The sequence below is a fragment of the Merops nubicus genome, unplaced genomic scaffold, assembly GCF_000691845.1.
Source record: "Merops nubicus isolate BGI_N331 unplaced genomic scaffold, ASM69184v1 scaffold13318, whole genome shotgun sequence".
Taxonomy (NCBI): domain Eukaryota; kingdom Metazoa; phylum Chordata; class Aves; order Coraciiformes; family Meropidae; genus Merops; species Merops nubicus.
The window spans coordinates 1-21,684 of NW_008626420.1; the positions used below are offsets into that span (position 1 = coordinate 1).

Consider the following 21,684-nt stretch of genomic DNA (forward strand, 5'->3'; position numbering starts at 1 on the left):
CCGCCTCCTGCCCCCGGGACCTGCCGGCGACTGGGGACGGGGCGCGTTGGGCCAGCTCGTCCTTTGTGTGTGAGGGAGCTCCTTTTGTGTCAGAAGAGTTCGTAAGATATTTGCTGCGTTCACTGTTAAAGAGTCAGTGAGTTGTAGAACTGGAGGTTTATCTAGACATCCCCAGAACGGGAGAGATTAGTTTCCCGTGGTTTGCACCCATGGTGGTGGATGGAAGAGATTTTCCTTTCTAAAAGGTACTACTCTCTTTAAGCATATACTTAGTTACTCTTGGGTAGAGACACAGTCTTAAACTGATCCTAAGATGTCCAAAATGTTGGACGGTAACGATGGGCTTTTAATCATGTGCGGAATGGTTACGTGTGCTCTATGACCTTATAAGCATGGTTGTAGAAGCTGGTGTATTTCTATGCAGAGCCGTCTGCTGGCCATGCGTTTAGGTGAGTTCACAACCCCGGGAGTATTTCCGCAGCAGCGGTGTTGGCCAGCAGGATTAGTGACTTGGTTGTGATGCTTTCTGTGGTGGGATGCCCTGCTGCTAGACAGCTGCACTGCCTGCGGCCACGCTTCTGGCGTAGCCTGTTCTGAAGGTCAGACTGAGCCACAGCTTTTGAAGTATAAACACATGCTGAGGGAGCTAAAAGGATGTGAAATGAAAACTGTTTAAAAAAAATACAACTGGCTGTATAACGAGTGGTTATTTAAGACTCTTATGTATTCTACTGCACACAGAAGCGTTGTACATATAATTCTTTAAGTAGTCTATGCTAAGGTCTATCTTTGTCATGGTTTTCTATGTTGCAAAATAATTTGTTACCCTAGAGAAAAAAAAATTTCAAAGCTTTTCTCTTTGGCAAGGAGAATAAATTAAACAAAATAATAATGAGCAGGGCAGCTTGGTGCATCTATACTTCAGTCAGATAGGAAAGTGCAGTTTATATACCTTTTACTGTAGTTAGCTTTACTTAACAAATTTGCTAGCTTGCTTTATTATAGCATTGCAGCATTGTATCACACTTGCTTTGATAGTGTATACACTAAAATTGGAGTGATACACGGCAGACTGATGTGGCTTCTGCTAAGGGAGGGTGCCAAACCTGTTAGCAGCATTGTGGAGAGGGCTTCTCTAGCTTTTTTTGAACCAAGAAGTCTCTTTTGATGTAGTTTAACTTAGTGTTTACTGGGTCTCCCAGGTTATTGCCTCAGTTCTGAAAATTACCCTTGCTCTTTTGTGCATTTCTTTTTAGGACTGGATCTAAAAGAGATCTCCTAAAATACCTTTAGTTTCCTCTCTGAGGAGAGAATGCTTATCTACCTTGACTTCTGAATTGTCTGACAGTCAATGTCTCTTGTCAGTTATGGAATGTTCTCTTATTTGGTGATAGCTGGTACTTAAAATGTTGTGATGTTCCTACATTACTTGTGCAGGTGACTATTACATGGTTAAGAAACTCTTAGAGGAAAACAGCTCTGGCAAAATGAACATAAACTGTGTGGATGTGCTTGGACGAAATGCTGTTACCATAACCATTGAAAATGAAAACTTGGACATACTACAGCTGCTTTTGGATTATGGCTGCCAGGTATACAACACATACATTCTTGGAAACCTTCAGTGTAGTCATTAATCTGTGTACTCCTTATATATGTTCTCTCTTAATTTGTCAGAATTTAGAAGGAAGTAAAATCTGTCTTAATAGCAAGTTGAGTTCTTTTTAGTAATTGTAAAAGTGCATTCTTCTCAGTAGCTTACTTTTCTAGTGGGACTTTATTGGCATGGCAAATGTAGAGTGACATTTTCAATTATATTAACAAGTCTGAATTTTCTTTTAAATGCATATATTACCTACAACAGGAATAACATTATATTCAACCAAAATAAACAGTATATAATCAGAGTACAACGTATTAAAAAGTGTAGAGGTCTCTTTGGCTGTGGTGTATAATAGCTTTTCAAATGGTAGCACAGTCAGAAAAATGCGTATTATGTTAGATGATTTTAAGTTAAGGTGAGCGTGTGTTTCTGCAGTGATTTCTTGTTAAACTTGATCTGTGCTTAGTGGTAGAGACAAGTTCATACCAACGATACTTCCTTAACTACATGCAACATCTCTGCTGCTACTGGGAGAGTTGGAGCTGTGATGGCTAAGTACATAAGACAGGGAGAAGTAGTATCTTTTTTTAGGTTATCTGATATTGGACCTGAAAAAAACCTCCACACTTTCCTCTTTCTGAATCTCCTTTTTAGTGGTGACAATAAAAGCTGTGTCTTTTTCTTCTATTGTTAAAGTGAAAACTTGGATTTTCTCAAGTGAATGAAAAAGAATGTCAATGGTAGGGAAAATGAAAAGCTGCTTAGCTCAACTTAGGAGAAGCTGAAGCCCAGAAATAAAAGCTTAGGTTCCTGGCTTTACCACAGAACACCAAATGCAGAGCTGAAGCATCCTATATGCCTGAGTTATGTTACACAGACCCTAACTTTTAAGATTTTTAATAACCTGGTAAACTGTCCTTTAGAACTTGATTTTTGCAAGTAATTTTTCCTGGAATGTAATTTCTGCAGTTGGTTCTTCTGCTCTTCCTGCAACGAAACAAATAGTCAGTAATACCGTACTAACTTCTGAAATGACAGTCTGAATTTGTCTTGATCATATGCGTGGTGATAATACAGAACATCACAGAACTTCAGAAGAGAATGTAAAAAAACACCAACCCAAACTGCAGTTTTGCTTCAGATTGGCTGTTTATGCTAACTTACTGCTGGTTTCACATGTGACTTGTTTTCTTTTTCCATAGTCGTCGGATGCACTTTTGGTGGCTATTGACTCAGAAGTGGTGGGAGCTGTTGACATTCTGCTTAATCACCGACCAAAAAGATCCTCCAGACCCACTATTGTGGTTGAGTGGTGTTATTCCTTGATTTTTGGTCGGGGAGTGGGGGAGCTGTGCTATTGCATTCTGGGTAACGGTAGTATTTGAAACAATTTTCTTAAACTGTACATCTCTAAGGTTACAGAATCTGGACATCAGGGATTATTTCTATAGCCTCTTTTGTCTTATGTAATTTTTCTTTACAACCTAAGGAATTCAGTGGCTTTATATGTTCCAAATACTAACAGATGCCCAGTTAGTCCGGAAGAGAAAAAAATAGAGTGGTTATAAATCTGTTCTTGTAGGCTGTTTGCAAAGTAATTAGCAGGCTTGAACTATAACAGGTATATTCATATATTGAAGCTTCCTAGATTTTTTAAGCAATTCTATAAACATCGACTCTTCACCAAGAAATTTATTGTTTGAAACTTATCTTGGCAATGCTAAAGTATCAAAAAACTTTTAAAAGTTCACAAGTAGAGGTGGAGGGTGGGAAGGAATAAGGTTTTGTGTGACAAGAGTATGGTACCATGTAGATAGTAAAGGTACTCATATCTTTTTTTATAAAACTAGAGCAAAATATGCTTTTTAAGATCATGAATGTATACTGAAGGAAGTAGGCACTGAATTTCTAGCTTTCCATGTAAATAAATGAGAAACATTTCTTTATCCATTTTTCTTTATCTAGTATTTATCTGAGATGTCTTTGAATGTTGATATAAATTTTTCCTTATATTCATGTTATGGAACATGGGAAAATATTTTGAAGGAGACATCAATGGTTGGGCATTCAAGAAACCCTTTACATGTAAACACTGTCGTAGAACTACATGTAATAAATTTAGGTGCTTCCTATATTTTATTCCAGAAACTAATGGAGCGCATTCAGAACCCAGAGTACTCGACCACCATGGACGTGGCACCTGTCATTTTAGCTGCTCATCGTAACAACTATGAAATTCTCACCATGCTTTTAAAGCAAGATATATCCTTGCCCAAGCCTCATGCTGTTGGCTGTGAGTGCACCCTGTGTACTGCAAAGAACAAAAAAGATAGCCTGCGACATTCCAGGTAAGACTTGGCAGACATAGACAATTTTTTAAAAATCTTTTCTTAATTGTCTGGTGTTTTGGGGCTCAGATTAATTGTATTTCCTGTTTCTCTTTAAGGTGATATTTGAGTGGATTCCCTTAATATGCTACAGCCTTTTTTGTGAGAGATGGTAGTTCTTGGGGACGGGTTTTGCTTGAAAAGGTTGTGGGAGACAGTGCTTGGTTTTCATCTTGGGTTTTCCTTTCGGTTTTGTACTCTTAGTCACTGTGTGTATTAAGCTGAGTGCCTTTCTTTTCTGCCTGTGGTGACAAACATTCTAGTTATCCTTGGCTTGGGAGCGCAGGAGCTGTGCAACTGACATTTTTCTTAACTTAGTTAATACTTGGGATTTTTTGAGCCACAATGAAGAGGTGAATAATTCTATGTTCTGTTTCTGAAAGTGTTGATGTAACATGAATTGATGAATGCAAAATAAAGACAATTTTTCTTCTTTAAGTATTTTTGAAAGTAGAAAACTTTTTAATAAAGGTTCAAATGAGGAGAGGGATTTACCAATCTTAAGAATATTTTGTCTGTTTAACTTGACAACATATTTGAGGGTTCAATATAATTTAATATATGAGAGTTGGTGTGAAAAATCACAGAGCTCAAGGAGCGTAATTGTACAACAATTAAAATATACAATTAATTGTTACATAATTACTTCAGTGTGTAAAAATAGGGGAAGTGAAAGGATGACTGTTACCGGTACTCAGATACTACAGGCCACATTCTAGTGATGCCACATCTGAAGCACTTTAATTAGTTCTAGACTGTGCAGTTCAAGAGAGAGAAGGAACTGTAGCAGAGGGCTACAAAGGTGATGAGGGGACTGGAGCATCTCTCTTAGAGGAAAAGCTGAGAGACCTGGGTCTGTTTAGCCTGCAGGAGAGAAGACTGAGAGGGGATCTTGCCAATGCTTATAAAAAAGGACAGGTCTGAAGAGGTCGGGGACAGACTCTTTTTAGTTGTGCCGACTGACAGACTGTGCAGCTTGCTCTAGGTGAATCTGCTTCAGCAGGGTGGTTGGACTAGATGATCTCCAGAGGTCCCTTCCAACCCCTGCCATTCTGCCATTGCCTTAAATGCTTTACTTCCCTCTCCTATTCCCACCTGAAGAACCATAACAGGTGCTGTGTAACACTGAAAAATAGCAAAATTTTACCAGTACTGTTAACCTTAGCCAATATCTTTCTGCTGATGTACTGGTAACAGTTGAACTAGTGAGAAAAAGAAGAGGAAGCCACTTTAGCCAATTTTTGATAGTTAGAATAATGGGGGTTCTGAGTATATGAAGGCTAATGTCATCCATGACGTATCACGTTTAATGCTTGTAGTGTCTGATTTTAGGAAACTCAGTTGTTTTGTCTGTTAGCTGATTGTCGTGTGCAAACTTTTGGAGCAGGTTCTGGTTTCAAACTGCTAATCAAACGAAGCGTCTCCGTTGTGCTTGCTGTTCTTCTGTCACAGGTTCCGCCTTGACATCTACCGCTGCTTGGCCAGTCCTGCTCTGATCATGCTGACAGAGGAAGACCCAATCCTGAGAGCCTTTGAACTGAGTGCAGACTTGAAAGAACTGAGCCTTGTCGAGGTTGAGTTCAGGTAGGGATTGAAAACAAGCCAACTTGGAAACTTTTATGAAATTACGTGTACAGAAATATGTATGCATTAAAAAGGTGTATCCCTAATTTTTTGTAATTGGAGTATTTAAACTGATAATTAGACATAATAACAAGTTATGTAATATAATTTATGCCTCATTAGCCGTCATTTTGACAGCTTAATTATTTTAAATCCTTTCAGGTGTAGACAGTCCAACCTGTATAGTACTATCAGCTGTTCATATTTCAGCTTTAGTCTGGAAAAATAAATAAAAATGAAAAATGCTGGCTGGCTTAAAGATCACACACCTATTAATCATATCAATATCTCATTATTAGTCTGCACTTTTTTTTTCATTACATCAGGGTAGAAGTATGCAACAGTTTATAATGCTTTGTTTATCATGATCTGACTCATGTTGGAATTTGTTTTGGGTATTGTTTCTTAATTCTGCTTCTAATATTGTAAGACTTGGAGCAGCATGTGTGTGTATATATGCATGCGTGTAGAAGATTTCATGCTGAAAATAAACAAATGCTCAGTATAGTTTTATGTTTAAGTTATGCTGGTTTCTACCACTGTGAAATTGACCAGCACAAAAGCAGGCATTTCTTATGAGAACATGAAAGCAAATGTTCGTATCTAGGGTAAAATTTTGCTTTCCTGAACAAGATAAAAATTTTCTGGTTTTATAGCTGTTTGTCTTAATTTTTAACTGTTGCATTTTTGTGATTCAACTTGTTACTAAAATGGACTGTACCAGTTATGACAAGCAAATAGTGTAACTTCTTGTGCTTACTATATTACTAAATAATTTGAATTCAGTGAATATACTTTAATTTTCAGACTTCACTTCCAAGTGCAAACTCCAAATGTAATATTCTGTGGCTACCACACTTTTCTAATATTCTGGAAATAATTCTAAGCTTTAACTCTTGGTTTGGAGCTTATAAGATAAGAATTTGTATGCTCCACGTCTGTTTCTCAGTTTATCCAGTGGAGCTGCAAACTAAACTGAATTGTAATTGTGATGTTGCATGGCAAAACCTACTCAGAATTGCCTTCAGAACGCTTGGGTCTTGACAAGTGACTGTTCCCTTGGGTTCTTTATTTGTCTCAGCTCAACATACAATCCCAAACAAAAATAGTCAGTGATTGAATGGTAAATATGGGAACAGTGTAGCAGTCTGTACTGTTTCCTTGTCTTTCAGAAATGATTATGAGGAGCTAGCTCAACAGTGCAAAACCTTTGCTAAAGATCTGCTTGCGCAGGCACGGAACTCCCGGGAGCTGGAAGTCATTCTGAACCACACGTCCAGCGACGAGCACGTAGACAAGAGAGGGCTGCTGGAGGAGAGGATGAACTTAAGTCGCTTGAAACTTGCCATCAAATATAATCAAAAAGAGGTTTGCCTTTGCAATAATTTGATAGGCTCTCCGTATCATATTTTGTTAGTAATTAATTTAATTTGTTGTTCTGCCTGTGGACATAGAAGTGAAATAGTAGAAATTTGACAGAGTTGCAGAAGACACAGTAATACACAGGACATATGTATGTGAAAAAGGGATGTAATGCTGCAAGATACTGAGTATTTGTTCAATGTTTACTGTAGAGAAGAATGTCATATTTTCTGTATTGGAGTATAGACCTCCTCTTTTTTTATGAACAGCTCTGGTATTATTTGTTCAGATCCTCATTAAATCCTTTTAGTAGTAGTTTAGGAAGTATGGATCCTTAAGTGCCACCCACGATTTGTCATCTTCTCACTTGTCATCAGCTGTTCAGCTTTGGTTCAGGCCTTGTCTGTGCTGTTCAGAACTGTTAGACTTATGCTGGTGTAACTGAATAGTGCCTCTGCCCCAGAGAAGTGGTGACTTTTTATGCCATCAGTATGGAACTTAATTCATGCAGTAGGTCGTTACTGTCTTCATCACCTGACAAATTATTACTCTGGTTTTGCTGTACTAGCAGACAAATGGGTATTTATAGATTCTAGTAGAAAAAACATGGATGGAGAGAAAGTTTCCTTTCCATGCAAACCCCATTTTCAGTTAGCATTTGCAGAAGGCATTATAATTCTGTTCTATGTATCTAGGCATAAACTGTTTGTGAAGCTGTTAAAATACATAGTGTTTAAAAGTCATAAACCATAGTTATGGAACGTCTTAAAACTAACATTACACATTTCTGGTATGCATTAAACAAGCATTCTGAAGTAGTTCAAATGTTCTTCTGGTTCTGAGCATACTTTGATTTTATCACAGTGGCTGGAGAATAACAGCATTTTTTCGTGGTATGAGGAGAGTATCTTTGCAGAATACATTTTATTCTTGGCAAGTTTACTACAGAGACGGTTTTTTGTAATGCTTCCTAAAATGTGATGATAATATCAAAGTTCTTTTTGCTGATATTTTTTTAAAATTAAATGATAAAGCATCCTCTGATTACATTCTATACATTACATTCTGTACATTTGCATGGAGTTACATTCTTTGGTAACTCCATGGAAATAAGCATCTGATATTTGAAAGTATATTTGCATAACCTTCATGACCTTCAGACCAAAATTATCTTCTTTAGAGGGATTAATACAACGTAGCTTACTCTGATTTAAAATTAACCCTGCTGAATAAAGCCATGTTTTTAAGAACTGATATGTATAGAACTGCTTGACCACTATAGAACTCATCTTTCAGATGCTGTGTTTTACAATGTTGATACTATTTTACAGTAGCAGTATGTTATTCTTCAGATACAATCACTGTGTTTTATAATAACAAACAGTGAAGTTGTCTGAGGTATGATGTTACTTATATGCTAGATTTCTAAATAATTAGAAACTAAAAATCAATCTAGACCTGAAAAGCATTAGAAGTCTAGTATGTATAATTCGTGTTTAGTCGCTGGTTTTAGAAGGAAATTAAAATTAGGGGTTTTTATAATCATAATGGGTCCATAGCACTTTTCTCATAATTATTTCAACTTAATGTTCTTGCCTTTTCCTGTTCTTTGGTAACTACACATAGTTTGAAAATGAATTGTAATAATGTAAATTAGTAATGAAACCTAAGAGTGATTTCTTGTTTCTTTTTTTCTCAGTTTGTTGCCCAGTCTAACTGCCAGCAGTTCCTAAACACTGTGTGGTTTGGACAGATGGCAGGCTATCGACGCAAGCACACATGCAAGAAAATTTTGACTGTTTTGATGGTTGGCGTTTTCTGGCCAGTTCTGTCCCTGTGTTACTTGTTAGCCCCTAAATCTCGAGTAGGTCGAATAATTCATACTCCTTTTATGAAGTTTATTATTCATGGGGCTTCATATTTCACATTTCTGTTGTTACTTAATTTGTATTCCCTTGTCTACAATGAGAATAAGAAGAATACAATGGGACCAGCCCTTGAGAGGATAGATTATCTTCTGATAATATGGCTAATAGGTAGGTATGGTTTGAGTAGACTGGATGCCAGTTGTTGGTGTTGATGGAACAGTCATGATTTGTGCTGCCTTCTTATGAAATTATGAATTGCTTGACCAAGTTTTACTCTTCGGAGGACAGTGTTACAGTAAAAAAAACAAAACAAAACAAAATCACCCATGTGTTTTGAGGAAGGGATGTGAAGTGTTAGAATGATCTCTAGTTATCACAAACTGAAATTTCAAAACCAGAATATTGTAGGATGTTACAGAAAATGAACATAAATTTTTCTTCAGAAGGTCTGGTAGCATTCAGAGTGATGCAAGTGAGATTCAGTTGTGCAGTAACAAATTAATATAAAAGCTGTGTATTTTCCTAAACATTTTAAAATTCTCATCTTAAAAAAAGGAGAAAACCTGTATCATACTTGTACCTGAAAAGACACATGTTAATTCTGGTTGATGCAGTAGAGGGAGCACAGGTATAATTTTTGATGAGTACTCGTCAACTTTTGGCTTATGACTTTTGGCTTATTTTTGGCTTTATATAGTAATGTAATACTTTCTGTAGTACTTCTGAAAAAAGGTGAAAGCTTTTCATCTGGAAAAACCATTTGTGTTCTAGCCCTCTACCTTTGTTTAAATTTGACCTTTTCCTTTCCAATGTTTCTCTTGTTAATTTCCTCTCATGCTCTTTTTTTTTTTATCAGAGAATGTGTTTCTTAATTGGAAAGTAGACTTGAAAAGGTTAAATATCTTGTTGCCTTATGATTAGTGCTTGCTACTCAATGCAAAGTTTTAAATAACTTTACTTGATTACTCGGCTTTCTTTTTGCTTAAATACAGTTTACAAAAGCCAGTCAAAAGTGCTTTAGTTGTAAAAGAATGTCTGTTCAGTGCAATGGCTTGACCCCCCTGGCTGCTTTTCTTTCCTGCAGGAATGGTGTGGTCAGATGTTAAAAGACTGTGGTATGATGGTTTAGAAGACTTTTTAGAAGAATCCCGTAATCAGCTTAGTTTTGTCATGAATTCCCTGTATTTGGCAACTTTTGCTCTCAAAGTAGTTGCCCATAACAAGGTGAGTACCTGTCTTCATAGATCCAAAGCTCCTCTGGGACTGGCTGAACAAATACAATTTTATTACAGTGCTGCAAAATCTGGGAAGAGGTGTTCCATGTGGTGTGTTAGTAGTGTGTTGTAGTTAAGTGCACTGCATTAGTAATAGCCTACTATGTGCATGCAATTCAGCCTTCCAAGTTAAGTGTTCTATGTGGTATCTGCCATGTAATTGTCAAAATATCCGGTGTTGTTGCATCTTGGGATTGAAAGAGAAGTTGATGAGGCAAATGGGAGTTAGAAAACACATCAAGATGTGTTCAAGTACTCAGGGACCCTGGACAGATCTACTGTTTTCCTTGGAAGGACTGACTGGTTTTCCAAAGGGCTTGATTTTCATTTGGGGAAGTCTCCCTGTACTGCTCATCTGATTCTGCATCTGGGTTTGCCTGATTCCATAGACCAGTACTACACAGAAAGCTAATAGTAAACGCTCTGTTTAGATGGCCTAAAGCTTTTTTGCTGCAGAAAGTTTTATTTAGCTTTTGATTACATATGCTCAAATGTTACAGTTGGTTTTGAGAGGTTTTTTAATTGTCTTTGGTTTGCTGAGGGGTTTCTTTGGCCCTGAGACCACAGAGGAGCCTTGTCTTTTCTCTGTGAAAAACCATCTGGATTTGATTGAAGATACAAGCTTTGAAAATGATCATTCCTGTTGTGTTGCATGTGTTGTTAGCTGTATAACATACAGCAAGCTGCCAGACCAATTGTTTTAACAACATTCAAGCCGGTGCAGTAGCACCACTGTTCTGTACTGCAGACTGTGACTTGACTGCTGTCTGCAGCTGGAAGGGAAATTAAACTGGTTCAGTTCTTCCTAGCTTGGTGTTTGGTTCATTTCCCTATCCTTACATTGATTCAGAGGCTGGTAATCATTTGGGAAAGAAAGTTCCATTTCTTGGATAAAACAGAGAATGCCATGTGAGCTGCCTTCCCAGCTGTTTGCTTTGCAACCAGCAAGTGTCTGTAAGAACCCTTTGCTACTAGTTTAAGTTGTAACTTTTTTGAAGATGCAGAATTCTTGTCCTGTGTAACAGGCATATGATGGCTTTTTTGCCACTTTCATTTATGAACTATACATTTTGCCATAAAATTTAGAAAACCAAATTAAAAATCTGGTTTACATTTTAGGTCCATATTGTAGGCACTGAAGCTGTAAGAAGCAAAGGAACAGTCTCTGTGGCAGGATTTGTACACGTGGCAATTGCAATGTATAAAAACACGTTTATCCCTGTTTCTTGCTGTCTTTGTGCGGCACACTTTGGGGGTGGTTATTTTGCAGCAGCCTTGAGTTCCTTAGTTTTTGAATGTCCACTTTGAGACTGCAGAAGCTGGTAATGTAAATGCAGAATGTTCTCCACCAAGCCAAAACTTAGGGATATGTGGACATGCCATGAATGGTGGAGCGGTACCTAGCGGATATACTATAAGGGTGTGTTTACACCAACAGTTTTCATCTGACTTCCATTCTCTGTAATCATCCACAAAATACATTGAAGGAACCCCAGGTCTTAAGTCTTTCCAAAACTGGCTAAGACCAGTTGTCACCACACTGCAATTGCGTGTGTACGTTAGCTTTCTTTGCAGCATTTTAATGTTTTTTAATTGAGGCCTGTTACACTGGGTGATGCTAACAAACACATGTTTATAAAGTACATGAGTCCCTCTTTTGACAAACCATGTAAAACGAGTAGAAGGAAAAGCAGAACAGAGGAGTAAATGATTTGCTGAGCAAATGGCTGGCAGAGTTAGGTGCTGAATTTAAATAATCTGATTTCTAGCTCCCTCTGGAATAGATTTTAAGATGCCTTTGTCTAAAAAGAGTGCAGTATCAGAAGAGGTAAGCCATCTGTGAACTGTGTTGATTTCTTTTATGCTATTGCCCATTTTGGAGGCAGAAGTAGGGAGCAGTGCATGGGTGCTTTTCTGTGTTTATAGTGTCAGTGACCTCGGTTTGTCCTTTCTGCCTTGCAGTTCCATGACTATGCTGAGAGGAAGGACTGGGACGCCTTCCATCCCACCCTAGTGGCAGAAGGTCTTTTTGCTTTTGCCAACGTTCTTAGTTACCTGCGTCTCTTCTTCATGTATACAACCAGCTCTATTCTGGGACCACTCCAGGTGAGTGTCAGGACTGTTTGAGAAAATAGAAACTTGATCTTAATTTGCTGTGGAGAGTTGTACTGAAAACAGAAAAAGAAGAAATTGAAGTAAGGAAATAAATATCAAAAATAGAAAGAAGTGGTATAGCATTGAAGTTTGGTTTTTTAATCTCTCGTGTAAAACATACTGATTTAGATGGAAGGAAATAAGAAAAATAAAAAAGCAAGACCTAGTGTAGTTCACTTTCTTCTAGTATTTTTTTCCATGACAACTGCCTTGCTTCTTTTTGGTTTTTGTCTGCAGTTAGCTTAACATACTGCATGTCTGCAGTTTGAAAACTAAGGATCAGGTTCTTCCTGTAAAGTTCTGTGCAAATGATTGCCCTAACTTCTTTACCTCCTGAAGATGAATGAGATGTGTAGCAAGGAAGAGTAATCAAAAGCCTTTCCCTTTATATCTGTAATCTCTTCTGAAGTTGCCCATTGAGTTGAAATGTTCAAATTGCTTTTGTTTGAAGAATATAAATCAAGAGTATTGAAATTGTCATCTATTTGTGCTATTCTATTATGTCATCTGTTCAGTTATAAGAAGGGAGAACAGTTTTCTTCTTACTTGGAATTTGCCAGATCTCAAGCCTTTTTAGATTAAAAGGAGGAAGAAAGCTTTCTTATAAAAAATGTTGTGAGTAGAGGACACCCCTTAGAAGGCAGCTCACTGTGATTTTTTCTGTTCATCTTCAGTCCTCAGCACTCACTGATTTTGTTCCTTTGCCAGTGAAAAGCCCTTCCTGACTACAGTACCTATGTTATTAAAAGCATAGCATACTGAAAAAAGCTTTGCATGAATATACTTCCAGCTTCTCTGGCCTTGCTACCTGAGAGATTTACGTTGACAAATCAAATCAGACAAGTCACTGCTTTCTTGTACCACTTATTTATACATTTACCTATTTTTGTCCTGATAACATTGCTGGTTGTTAACTTCATCACTGAATTCGCAAGTGTCTCTTGTATAAAAGCAGGCTTGGAATAAATAGGGTAGTCATCCAGTATACTGATGGAATTTGTTAATACATCAAATCAATGCTTTCTCCTGTCTTCTAATGAACAGAACTAGTTTTAAGAGTTTTGTGGCAAGAGGATGATCTGAAAAGATCATCCAAAAAACATTATCACTATTAAGCATAAAGGCTGAATAAATATTTGGGAGCAGCATTTTTTTTTTTTAAACTTCTGCTCTGCAACTAGTGTTATACCAAAGGAGGTTCTGAAGTAAATGATTTTGGCTCAGATCACTGGGTCTTGTATAAAGGCTTTAAGACATACCTGAAAACCTCCAGTTTAAGTACTATAACTCATTAAAATGAGCTAAACCTTCAGTCTTCCTGAATGAATAATTATCTTTTAGCATATTTTTGTTTCATACTGAATAGTCCATCTTTGAAAAGAAAAATAACCAGTTGTTCAGTTGGTCTTTCTTAAATCATCGCCAAAAGTGCTTTAAAAAGAGCATTCATAGCTCCCAGTGTAATATTGTTGGAAGATGCCTGTTTCTCTTCTCAGGGCTTTGTTTGGTTTGCTTCTTGTCCTTTTCTGTCTAGCTGTGACTATGTTGCTGTTAATTATTTTCGTATTTTTTGTTTTAAACATTTTTAAATGGAAATGTACTTGAATACTTTGGAAAAAATACTAGCCTTGATGTTGCAGTGTTAGGCTTGTTATGCAGATTGGTTGAACACAAGTCTCTCCACATTTTAAAGAGATTCACTGTTTAATGTGGATATTTATGTACTACATCTTTCACATTTTTTTTTTATTAGGAGGCTACTTTATGAAATTTTCCAAGTAAATAAAAACAGTCAACAGTCACCTCATTCAGTGGCACACTGAAGCTTTTTATTACTGTTGGCCAGTACAGCTTGTGCAACAACTCTTACATTATTTTCTGGAAGTAGTTCACAAAGTTCAAATGGTGGTAATCAAGTATGGCACCGAAATCTAGCAGGGGGGTGGGGGTGGAGGCAGCCACACAATGTTCTCTTGGCTACTAGAGTTATTTTTAAGCATTCAGTTACTTATGGATTTATAAAACCTATTTTAGTAGAGATTTGTGAGTTGGTTCTCTGTGGTGTTTTTTTATTATTGACAGAAGATAGAATCATTTTCACCTAGATTAAATAATTGCATTTCAAATTCTTAGAAATTCTAAGTACTTAGAAAGGAATAGCAAGACTGTGAAGAAAGTATCTGGGACTTGGACTGGTTTCTATTCCAAGTCTCCATTCCAAACAAAATAGTTTTGGATGGTTTATACTTTTTGTGTATTCCCGTTTCATCTGCTTTGTCTGTGTCTTGCTTGGAACCATGTGCCAGTTAAAAGGTGAATGTTTTGTTGTTGGGTTGTTTTTCTGTAAAGGGTTAGATGAGGTGGAGCAGTGTGATGGGGATGACATTCTTCCCCTGATCGAGTGATACAGTTGCTGCACAGCTCTGCCTGCAGGTGCAGATTCTGCATGACCATGGCAAACTGTGCAGAGGATCAGAGAATCTGCTCGCTGAATTTCCAGCAGCATGGGAGGGAGCAGGAGCAGGAGCTGCTTCTTCATCTCCCAGTAAATTTGTACTTGCAAAACCTGACCAGTGATGCAGTTCTGGACTATGATTTGGTACAGGTGGTGATTCATATAGGAATAGCCTTTCCACCAACTGATTTATATAGAGGATTAGATTTACCCGACCCCATTTTACGTATTTGCATTCTTTATAATAGTGTATTGTTCTCTGAAGAAGTTTGTAGATGTGTTTGTACTGTTGAAGATTTCTGTGTAGGATATTCTGCAACGAAAATTAATGGCCTAAATTTAGCATCATATCTTCTGTAGTTTACACCATTCAATTTTAATGTGCTTACACACCTACACATTGTGTATATTTAACATCTTACATAAAGCTTACAGTGAATTCTGTGTTCTGCAGATGGGCTTTGGTGTGTGTCAGGTCTGGCTGAGATGATTTTCTCATAGCAGCCCTCCTGGTACAGTGCTCTTGTATTGGGAGTCAGAAGGGTGTTGCTAACACCCGTGTTGTGACCACCACTAGAGCAGTGCTCACACAGCACCAAGGCTCTTCCTATGGGGGGCAGGAGCTTGGGGGGAACATAACCAGGACAGCTGACCTGAACTGACCAAAGGGATGTCCCACACCATGTGACGTCAGCTCAACTAAAGCTAGTACAAAGGAGTACAAAGGGTGGGGCTACTCCTTTGTCCTCCAGAACAACTGCTATGTGTTTTGGAACCCTGCTTCCCAAGAAGGGGCCAGACATCACCTGCTGATGGGAAGCAGAGAATAAACCTTTGGGGTTTTTTCCTCTTCAATTCCATGCACGGCATTGCTTGGCTTTGCTTTCTAATTAAACTCTCCTTGTTCTTACCCACAAGGGTTTTGTCTCTATCTTATTTTCCTTTCCCCTTTTGCTCTGCAGAGGAGGGAGAGGAAAGGGGGAGGGTGACAGAGTGGCTTGGTGGGCACCTGGTGCTCAGCCAGGGTTAACCCACCACAGCGCACTATTTTCTGACTAGTGATGAAATATGATTCCAATTGTTTGAGTAATTCACTGTCCTTATTAAGTGTTTTTCTTAACTTTCTGTGAAGGCACCTATGTTCAAATGCATTTCATTTACTGCTTTTATCTATTAACTTGTAAGTTCCTTGTTAGCATTTAGCACTACAAATAAAGAATAAGCTGTACACGCTATTGCTCATGGTTAGCTGAAGAATATAAATTTACCAGGTGATGTTAAAACTGCTTAAATTTTCTTTTTAACTTCTAGAATTTTGCACTGAAAAATGGTACAAGGATGCCTCCTTTCTTTTTAGCATCTTAAGTTTTAGTTAAACATTTAAAATTTAAATAGATGGTTTTCTTGTTGATTATAAGCTGCAGGAGAGAATACAAACAACTACAAATTTTACTAAAGTTGGAAATAAATCTATTTCACAGATTTCAATGGGGCAGATGCTACAAGATTTTGGAAAATTTCTGGGCATGTTTCTTCTTGTGTTGTTCTCATTCACAATTGGACTGACACAACTTTATGATAAAGGATTTACTGTAAATGAAGAGAAGGACTGTGCGGGTATTTTCTGTGAGCAGCAGAGCAATGACACATTCCATTCGTGAGTGATATCTATGACATAGCTGTATTGTTCTAGCCCTTAATGCCTAGTAATTAAAACTGGAATTTTTCACTGAACTTGAATTTACATTAAGTAAACTCACTTTTGCTGTTTGCTTTACCTAACCATATTTTTTTTCCCTTGTTTTTGTAGGTTTATTGGCACATGCTTTGCTCTGTTCTGGTATATATTCTCCCTGGCACACGTAGCAATCTTTGTCACACGTTTTAGCTATGGGGAAGAATTACAGTCTTTTGTGGGTGCTGTTATTGTTGGTACCTACAATGTGGTTGTTGTGATAGTATTAACAAAGCTCCTGGTGGCAATGCTCCATAAAAGTTTTCAGCTGATAGCAGTAAGTGCTTTCTGATTGATTATCAATAATTTCTAGCTGTATCTTTGGGTTTTATACTGATTTCTTCCTTCAGTATGTAGAGTAATTAACAGACCTCCATAGGTGAGCTCTGTCTCTGAGCTCACAAGGGACATCTTTACTTCAAATATGAACTTCTTACTCTGGTCCAAATAAAATGGGTACTTTGCATGTTGAGCATGTGTGAGTCTCTGGCCTTCTGAGAACTTAAGACTTTCTTGATAAAATGGCTGTTCAAGTCAAGATGCTGTTCTTGATAAGATGTGGTGCTTGGGCATTTGATAAGGAGTTTACACCCTCATAGCTGAATTGTATATTTAGAGTAGAGTATATAATGAATTTGTGGGGTTTAAATTACTTAATATCAGTATATTAGAACAAATTTATTAAAATATTATAAAAATTAAGTTTTTCAGGTAGGAGAAAATAAAACTTTCAAAATAACCTGTTAATATTTTTGCTTGTGATCTCCCCTAATGTTTCTGATGGTTTAGAATCATGAAGATAAGGAATGGAAGTTTGCTCGTGCCAAGCTTTGGCTTAGCTACTTTGATGACAAATGCACACTACCTCCACCTTTCAATGTTATTCCCTCCCCCAAGACCATGTGTTACCTTCTGAACAGTCTCAGTAAATGGATCTGCTCTCATACATCCAGTGGCAAAGTGAAACGTCAAAACAGCCTAAAGGTGAGAAAGGGCTGGGAGAGCTCTAGGCTCTGCAGCTGGGAAGGTGCTGCTTGCTAAAATGGATCAGCAAACTGCTGGATGAAAGTGCCTGTCGTGTGTGTGCGTTATCCAATAAATAAGGCTTACTTATTTCTAGTTCATTAAGGTTCTCTTAACTTTCTGTTTAGAGGATTTCAATCCCTTTCCCTCCAACCCCCAATTCCCCCCAGGAATAGTCTGGAAAAAATGCCTTCATTGATTAAAAACTCATAGAAACCTCAAGTTAATATGTGCTAATCTCAGAAATGGTGAGGCTGGAGTATTCTTTGGGGAAGGTGATGAGTTTTAGATGTTTTACAGAAGTGTCTAAATAAATAACCAAAAAGGATCACTGAAGCCTCTCATTGGTAGAGACAGGGATAATTTGCTGTTGTTGTTGAGTAAACATTTTTATTGTAGCCTGTAATTTTTCATGCTAGTCTTGCCTCTTCTTGTTGACAAAAATAGCATTAAATAAATAAAATTCAAAGACTTTATGGAATGTGCACTGAGAAACATTCAGGGTTATGGAACCTCTAATTGCTCATAGGACAATTACCAAGCCAGATAGATTAAACATTTTCAGGTTTGTTAGTACAGCATCTGATAATCTAATTTAAATTTTGCTGGCAATTTACATGCATTGTATATTTGTATGCATCAGGATGTAACTATAAAATAACTTTGTTATTTTGTTCATATTTATACTCTGTATTATTGTGTAGAGGCTGTAAGGTTCCAGAACCACTTTTCCATAGTAAATGTGTGATATTTGTTTTAAGGAATGGAGAAATCTGAAGCAAAAGAGAGATGAGAATTATCAGAAGGTGATGTGCTGCTTGGTCCACCGTTACTTGACTTCCATGAGACAGAAGATGCAAAGCACAGACCAGGCAACTGTGGAAAACCTGAACGAGCTGCGGCAAGACTTGTCCAAATTCCGAAATGAAATGAGAGACCTGCTCGGCTTCAGAACTTCTAAGTATGCCATGTTTTATCCAAGAAACTAGGGCCTGACTTTTAACTGAGAAGTGTGTACTTTTAGATACCTATAGGTGAAAGTATTGACGTCGTTCTATTGCCAGGCTGAATTAAAAAAAGATTATTGCACAATAACACATTTGAAAACGCTTTTGCATGAGTTGCAGCTAGGTGCAGAAGTGTTAGGAATAAATGCAAAAACAGGTACAGTAACTTTCTCAAGCTCTTAATCATAGTGTGTATATAAAACTTGTATATAGGAATTTTTTTAATGTTCTTCAGACTGTGGCTGTCACACGTTAAGAGCTTCATAACTAACACAATGTGCTTATTTCATATATTTCTGCTGTTTGTTCCTTTTTGATACTTGTTTTTCAAGTTGTGGGAGAAGACAGGCTTTTTAAACCAAAAATCTGGCCTATGTTTATTTTTAATAGATAAGTCAGATACAGAATAATAGAAAATTTCCAGCACAGTTGGAAATTGACTGTAGGTTACAGTGCATGCAAAGACTGTATGGCTCTGAAAGAGGCAGTTCTAGTGCCAAGTTTTGTATGTTAACACTGACTGTATAGAATACAGAAAATGGAGTCATCAGCTCTCACCTTTTGTGGGAATATTGAGATTTTGAACTCAAAATAGAAAAATAATTTCTTGAATCTTTATGGTTACCTGTAAGACAATCAGCTTCTGGTTGTTTTTTTTTCAGTGGTGCCTCCAAAGTATGTTTCACTATTCATGTTAAGATTTGAAACAACTTTTGAACTTCTAATGTTTAATATCTTAGGGTTTTAAAATCTGCATAATAAACTGTTTGAATTACTAAAACCTGTGATTTAAGGAAAAGGAGGTGGAGCATGTGAGTACTGCTGTTTGCAATGCTGAACGGTTCTTGTGCAACACTCTGCACTTCGGTCTGCGAGAACACGTTGAGTCTGTTCATTGGGCAGGCGTAGGTTAGGAGGGCCTACTTTAAAAACATTTTACATATCCTACTTTTAACTCGTCTTTCTTTTTTCCTTTTACCACAGTTGTTGCCAACCTAAACTTTTTTTTTTTATGTGAGAAGAACTATTTTGTGCAAACCTGTGATTTGACTTGGCTTACAATGAACAGTAAGGGCTTTGTGGATTTTCTGTGCTAGAGGGTCCTATATGGCTTTATATGTATGTATATATAATGCAAGTTGACAAACTGCAATTGAGAAATGTGAGATTCTTGTATTTTTAATTACAAAATATGTATATTTATGACAGTTAAAGGATTGATTAACAATTTTACTGTTATGATGGTGCTCTTCTAAAATGGTCTCATGTCCAGAAGGCGCAGGTAGCCACAGAGGTCTTTGACCACAGTTGATTTTTGGGAAGTTGGTAGAGTGGAGGCTTACATGAATGTTTACCTTTTTTGAAGGAATTCTTATAAAACACTTTTTTCTTGTAAAGGTTATATATTTTCTGTACTATGAGATTATGTATACCTGAACTAGGGTTTAATATTCTGCTTCCAGGAGTCTTCTAGTATGGAGGGATTCTGCTGTGTTGGCTTCTCATGTGAATAAGAAGCTGACCTCTCTGTTCACAGGAAAGAGGATCACTGAATTTTGTCTTTGAACTCAGAGCTCCTGTTATAAATAATACACCAATGTAAGAACTATGTACTCTTGTGTGTTACATATATCCAAGAAAGGAAGCAGACAAATAAAAGCTCTTTGAAAAAGATGGTTGTATTACTACTAGTCATATTTGAAACACATTATATCAGGTACTAGATTGAAAGTTATTTCTTCGAAATGTCATGATAAGTTTAAGGAAGGTAGCTTGTGTTAATGTTCTTATTACTTTTTTTTTTTTCCCTGGGGACCTATCCTGTTAACTTTAAGTTCATTTAAATGGCTTTATGTGGTGCCATGAACTGATAGTTGACAAGCTAGCAGTCTTCATAACTATTTGGCCACTCCAGAGTGCTTTGTACTCATTTAGCTCTTCATGTGTATTAAGCACACAATGACCTTATTTGGCAATGTAGTGCCGGCTGCGCCAGCAGCAGTCTGCAGATGTTGGGGCTCTGAGATCTCCCCTATGCACACTCACAGAACAGCTCTGGACACACACAGAGACAAAATTGTAGATGTCTGTCTAAACTGGGGTGACAGGGGAAAAAGGTTTGGAGAAGCTGGAGTGTAATTTGCTATAGGATTCAGATTTTCTTTATACAAACTTTGGTGTAGGTTACGGAAGGACTTAAGTGGCTTTTTTGAGACTGGAAAATGTTGATTTTTTTCTTTCCTGTCCTCATGTTAATGCTTGCTTTGTCTTGGAGATAGCTTTGCCTTTATGAATGAAAAATGGAGATGGAAATTTTCATGCTAAACTCCATTTGCAGCAGAAAGTTCAAAACCATTCATTACAGAAAGCTTTACGCTCTTGGTTTTGGTTATTATTTCTATTTAAATTATTTCAGAAACTGTATTGTGATTCTGTTTGCTTGAAGGTTGGATTTTAAATGTCTGAAGCTTACAGTCACTACATCTGCTTTTAAAAACTTGTAATAGTTGTTACCTCTGCTTCATAACCAGCTCTTACTTGAGAAAACTGGCACTGCTCGGTGTTTCTTTTAAGTCCTGGCTTCTGATCCCTGTTGCAGGGCTACTGCTGTCAGTGCTTTTAATTTGGGAAAGAAACTGGTCTAAAGGGAGTGCTGAGAAGAGCAAGCATTTGGGAGATGAAGAGCAGGCAGCCAGACTCTTGCCTCACTGAAAAAAAGCTTCATGACAGATGGGTCATAGCATCATGAATAAAAAATACATTATTGTAGGTCAAGACAGTTCTGAGCATGATTTCCACGTTGCTTCTCCCCAGGCTTCTGGTGAGAAATGCAGAGCACCATGCATAAAACCCTTTAATCTACATAGGAATCAATACTGGAGAATTAATATTATAATTTAAAAATTCTAAAGTTACAAAACTTCATCTGCTTAGCAAACTGTGGTTGCTGTCAGTTCCACAGGGAAATGGTGTTGGGTTCAGTCTGTAAGGCAAAGATCCCAGCACTGAGCTGTTCCCTGGAGCTGCCAGCTCAGGCACTCTGTGCCCCTGTGCCCCCACTGACTGGCTCCTGCCAGCTCAGGCACTCTGTGCCCCCACTGACTGGCTCCTGCCAGCTCAGGCACTCTGTGCCCCCACTGACTGGCTCCTGCCTCGCCACCCCGTGAGTCATGGGGAGAAGATGCCGAGCCGG

General features: G+C 37.7%; 1 protein-coding gene across 1 annotated transcript; it reads left to right on the forward strand.

Annotated features, from left to right (window-relative positions):
- Nucleotides 1-1,436: 1,436 nt before the first annotated feature.
- TRPC1 (transient receptor potential cation channel, subfamily C, member 1) lies at nt 1,437-18,613 on the forward strand. The gene is made up of 12 exons (XM_008946001.1): nt 1,437-1,592; nt 2,806-2,907; nt 3,749-3,951; nt 5,443-5,574; nt 6,786-6,981; nt 8,675-9,011; nt 9,928-10,067; nt 12,080-12,223; nt 16,208-16,383; nt 16,537-16,738; nt 17,251-17,445; nt 18,246-18,613. The coding sequence occupies exons 1-12, from the start codon at nt 1,449-1,451 to the stop codon at nt 18,471-18,473; spliced, it is 2,199 nt and encodes a 732-aa protein (XP_008944249.1). The 5' UTR covers nt 1,437-1,448; the 3' UTR covers nt 18,474-18,613.
- Nucleotides 18,614-21,684: the final 3,071 nt, after the last annotated feature.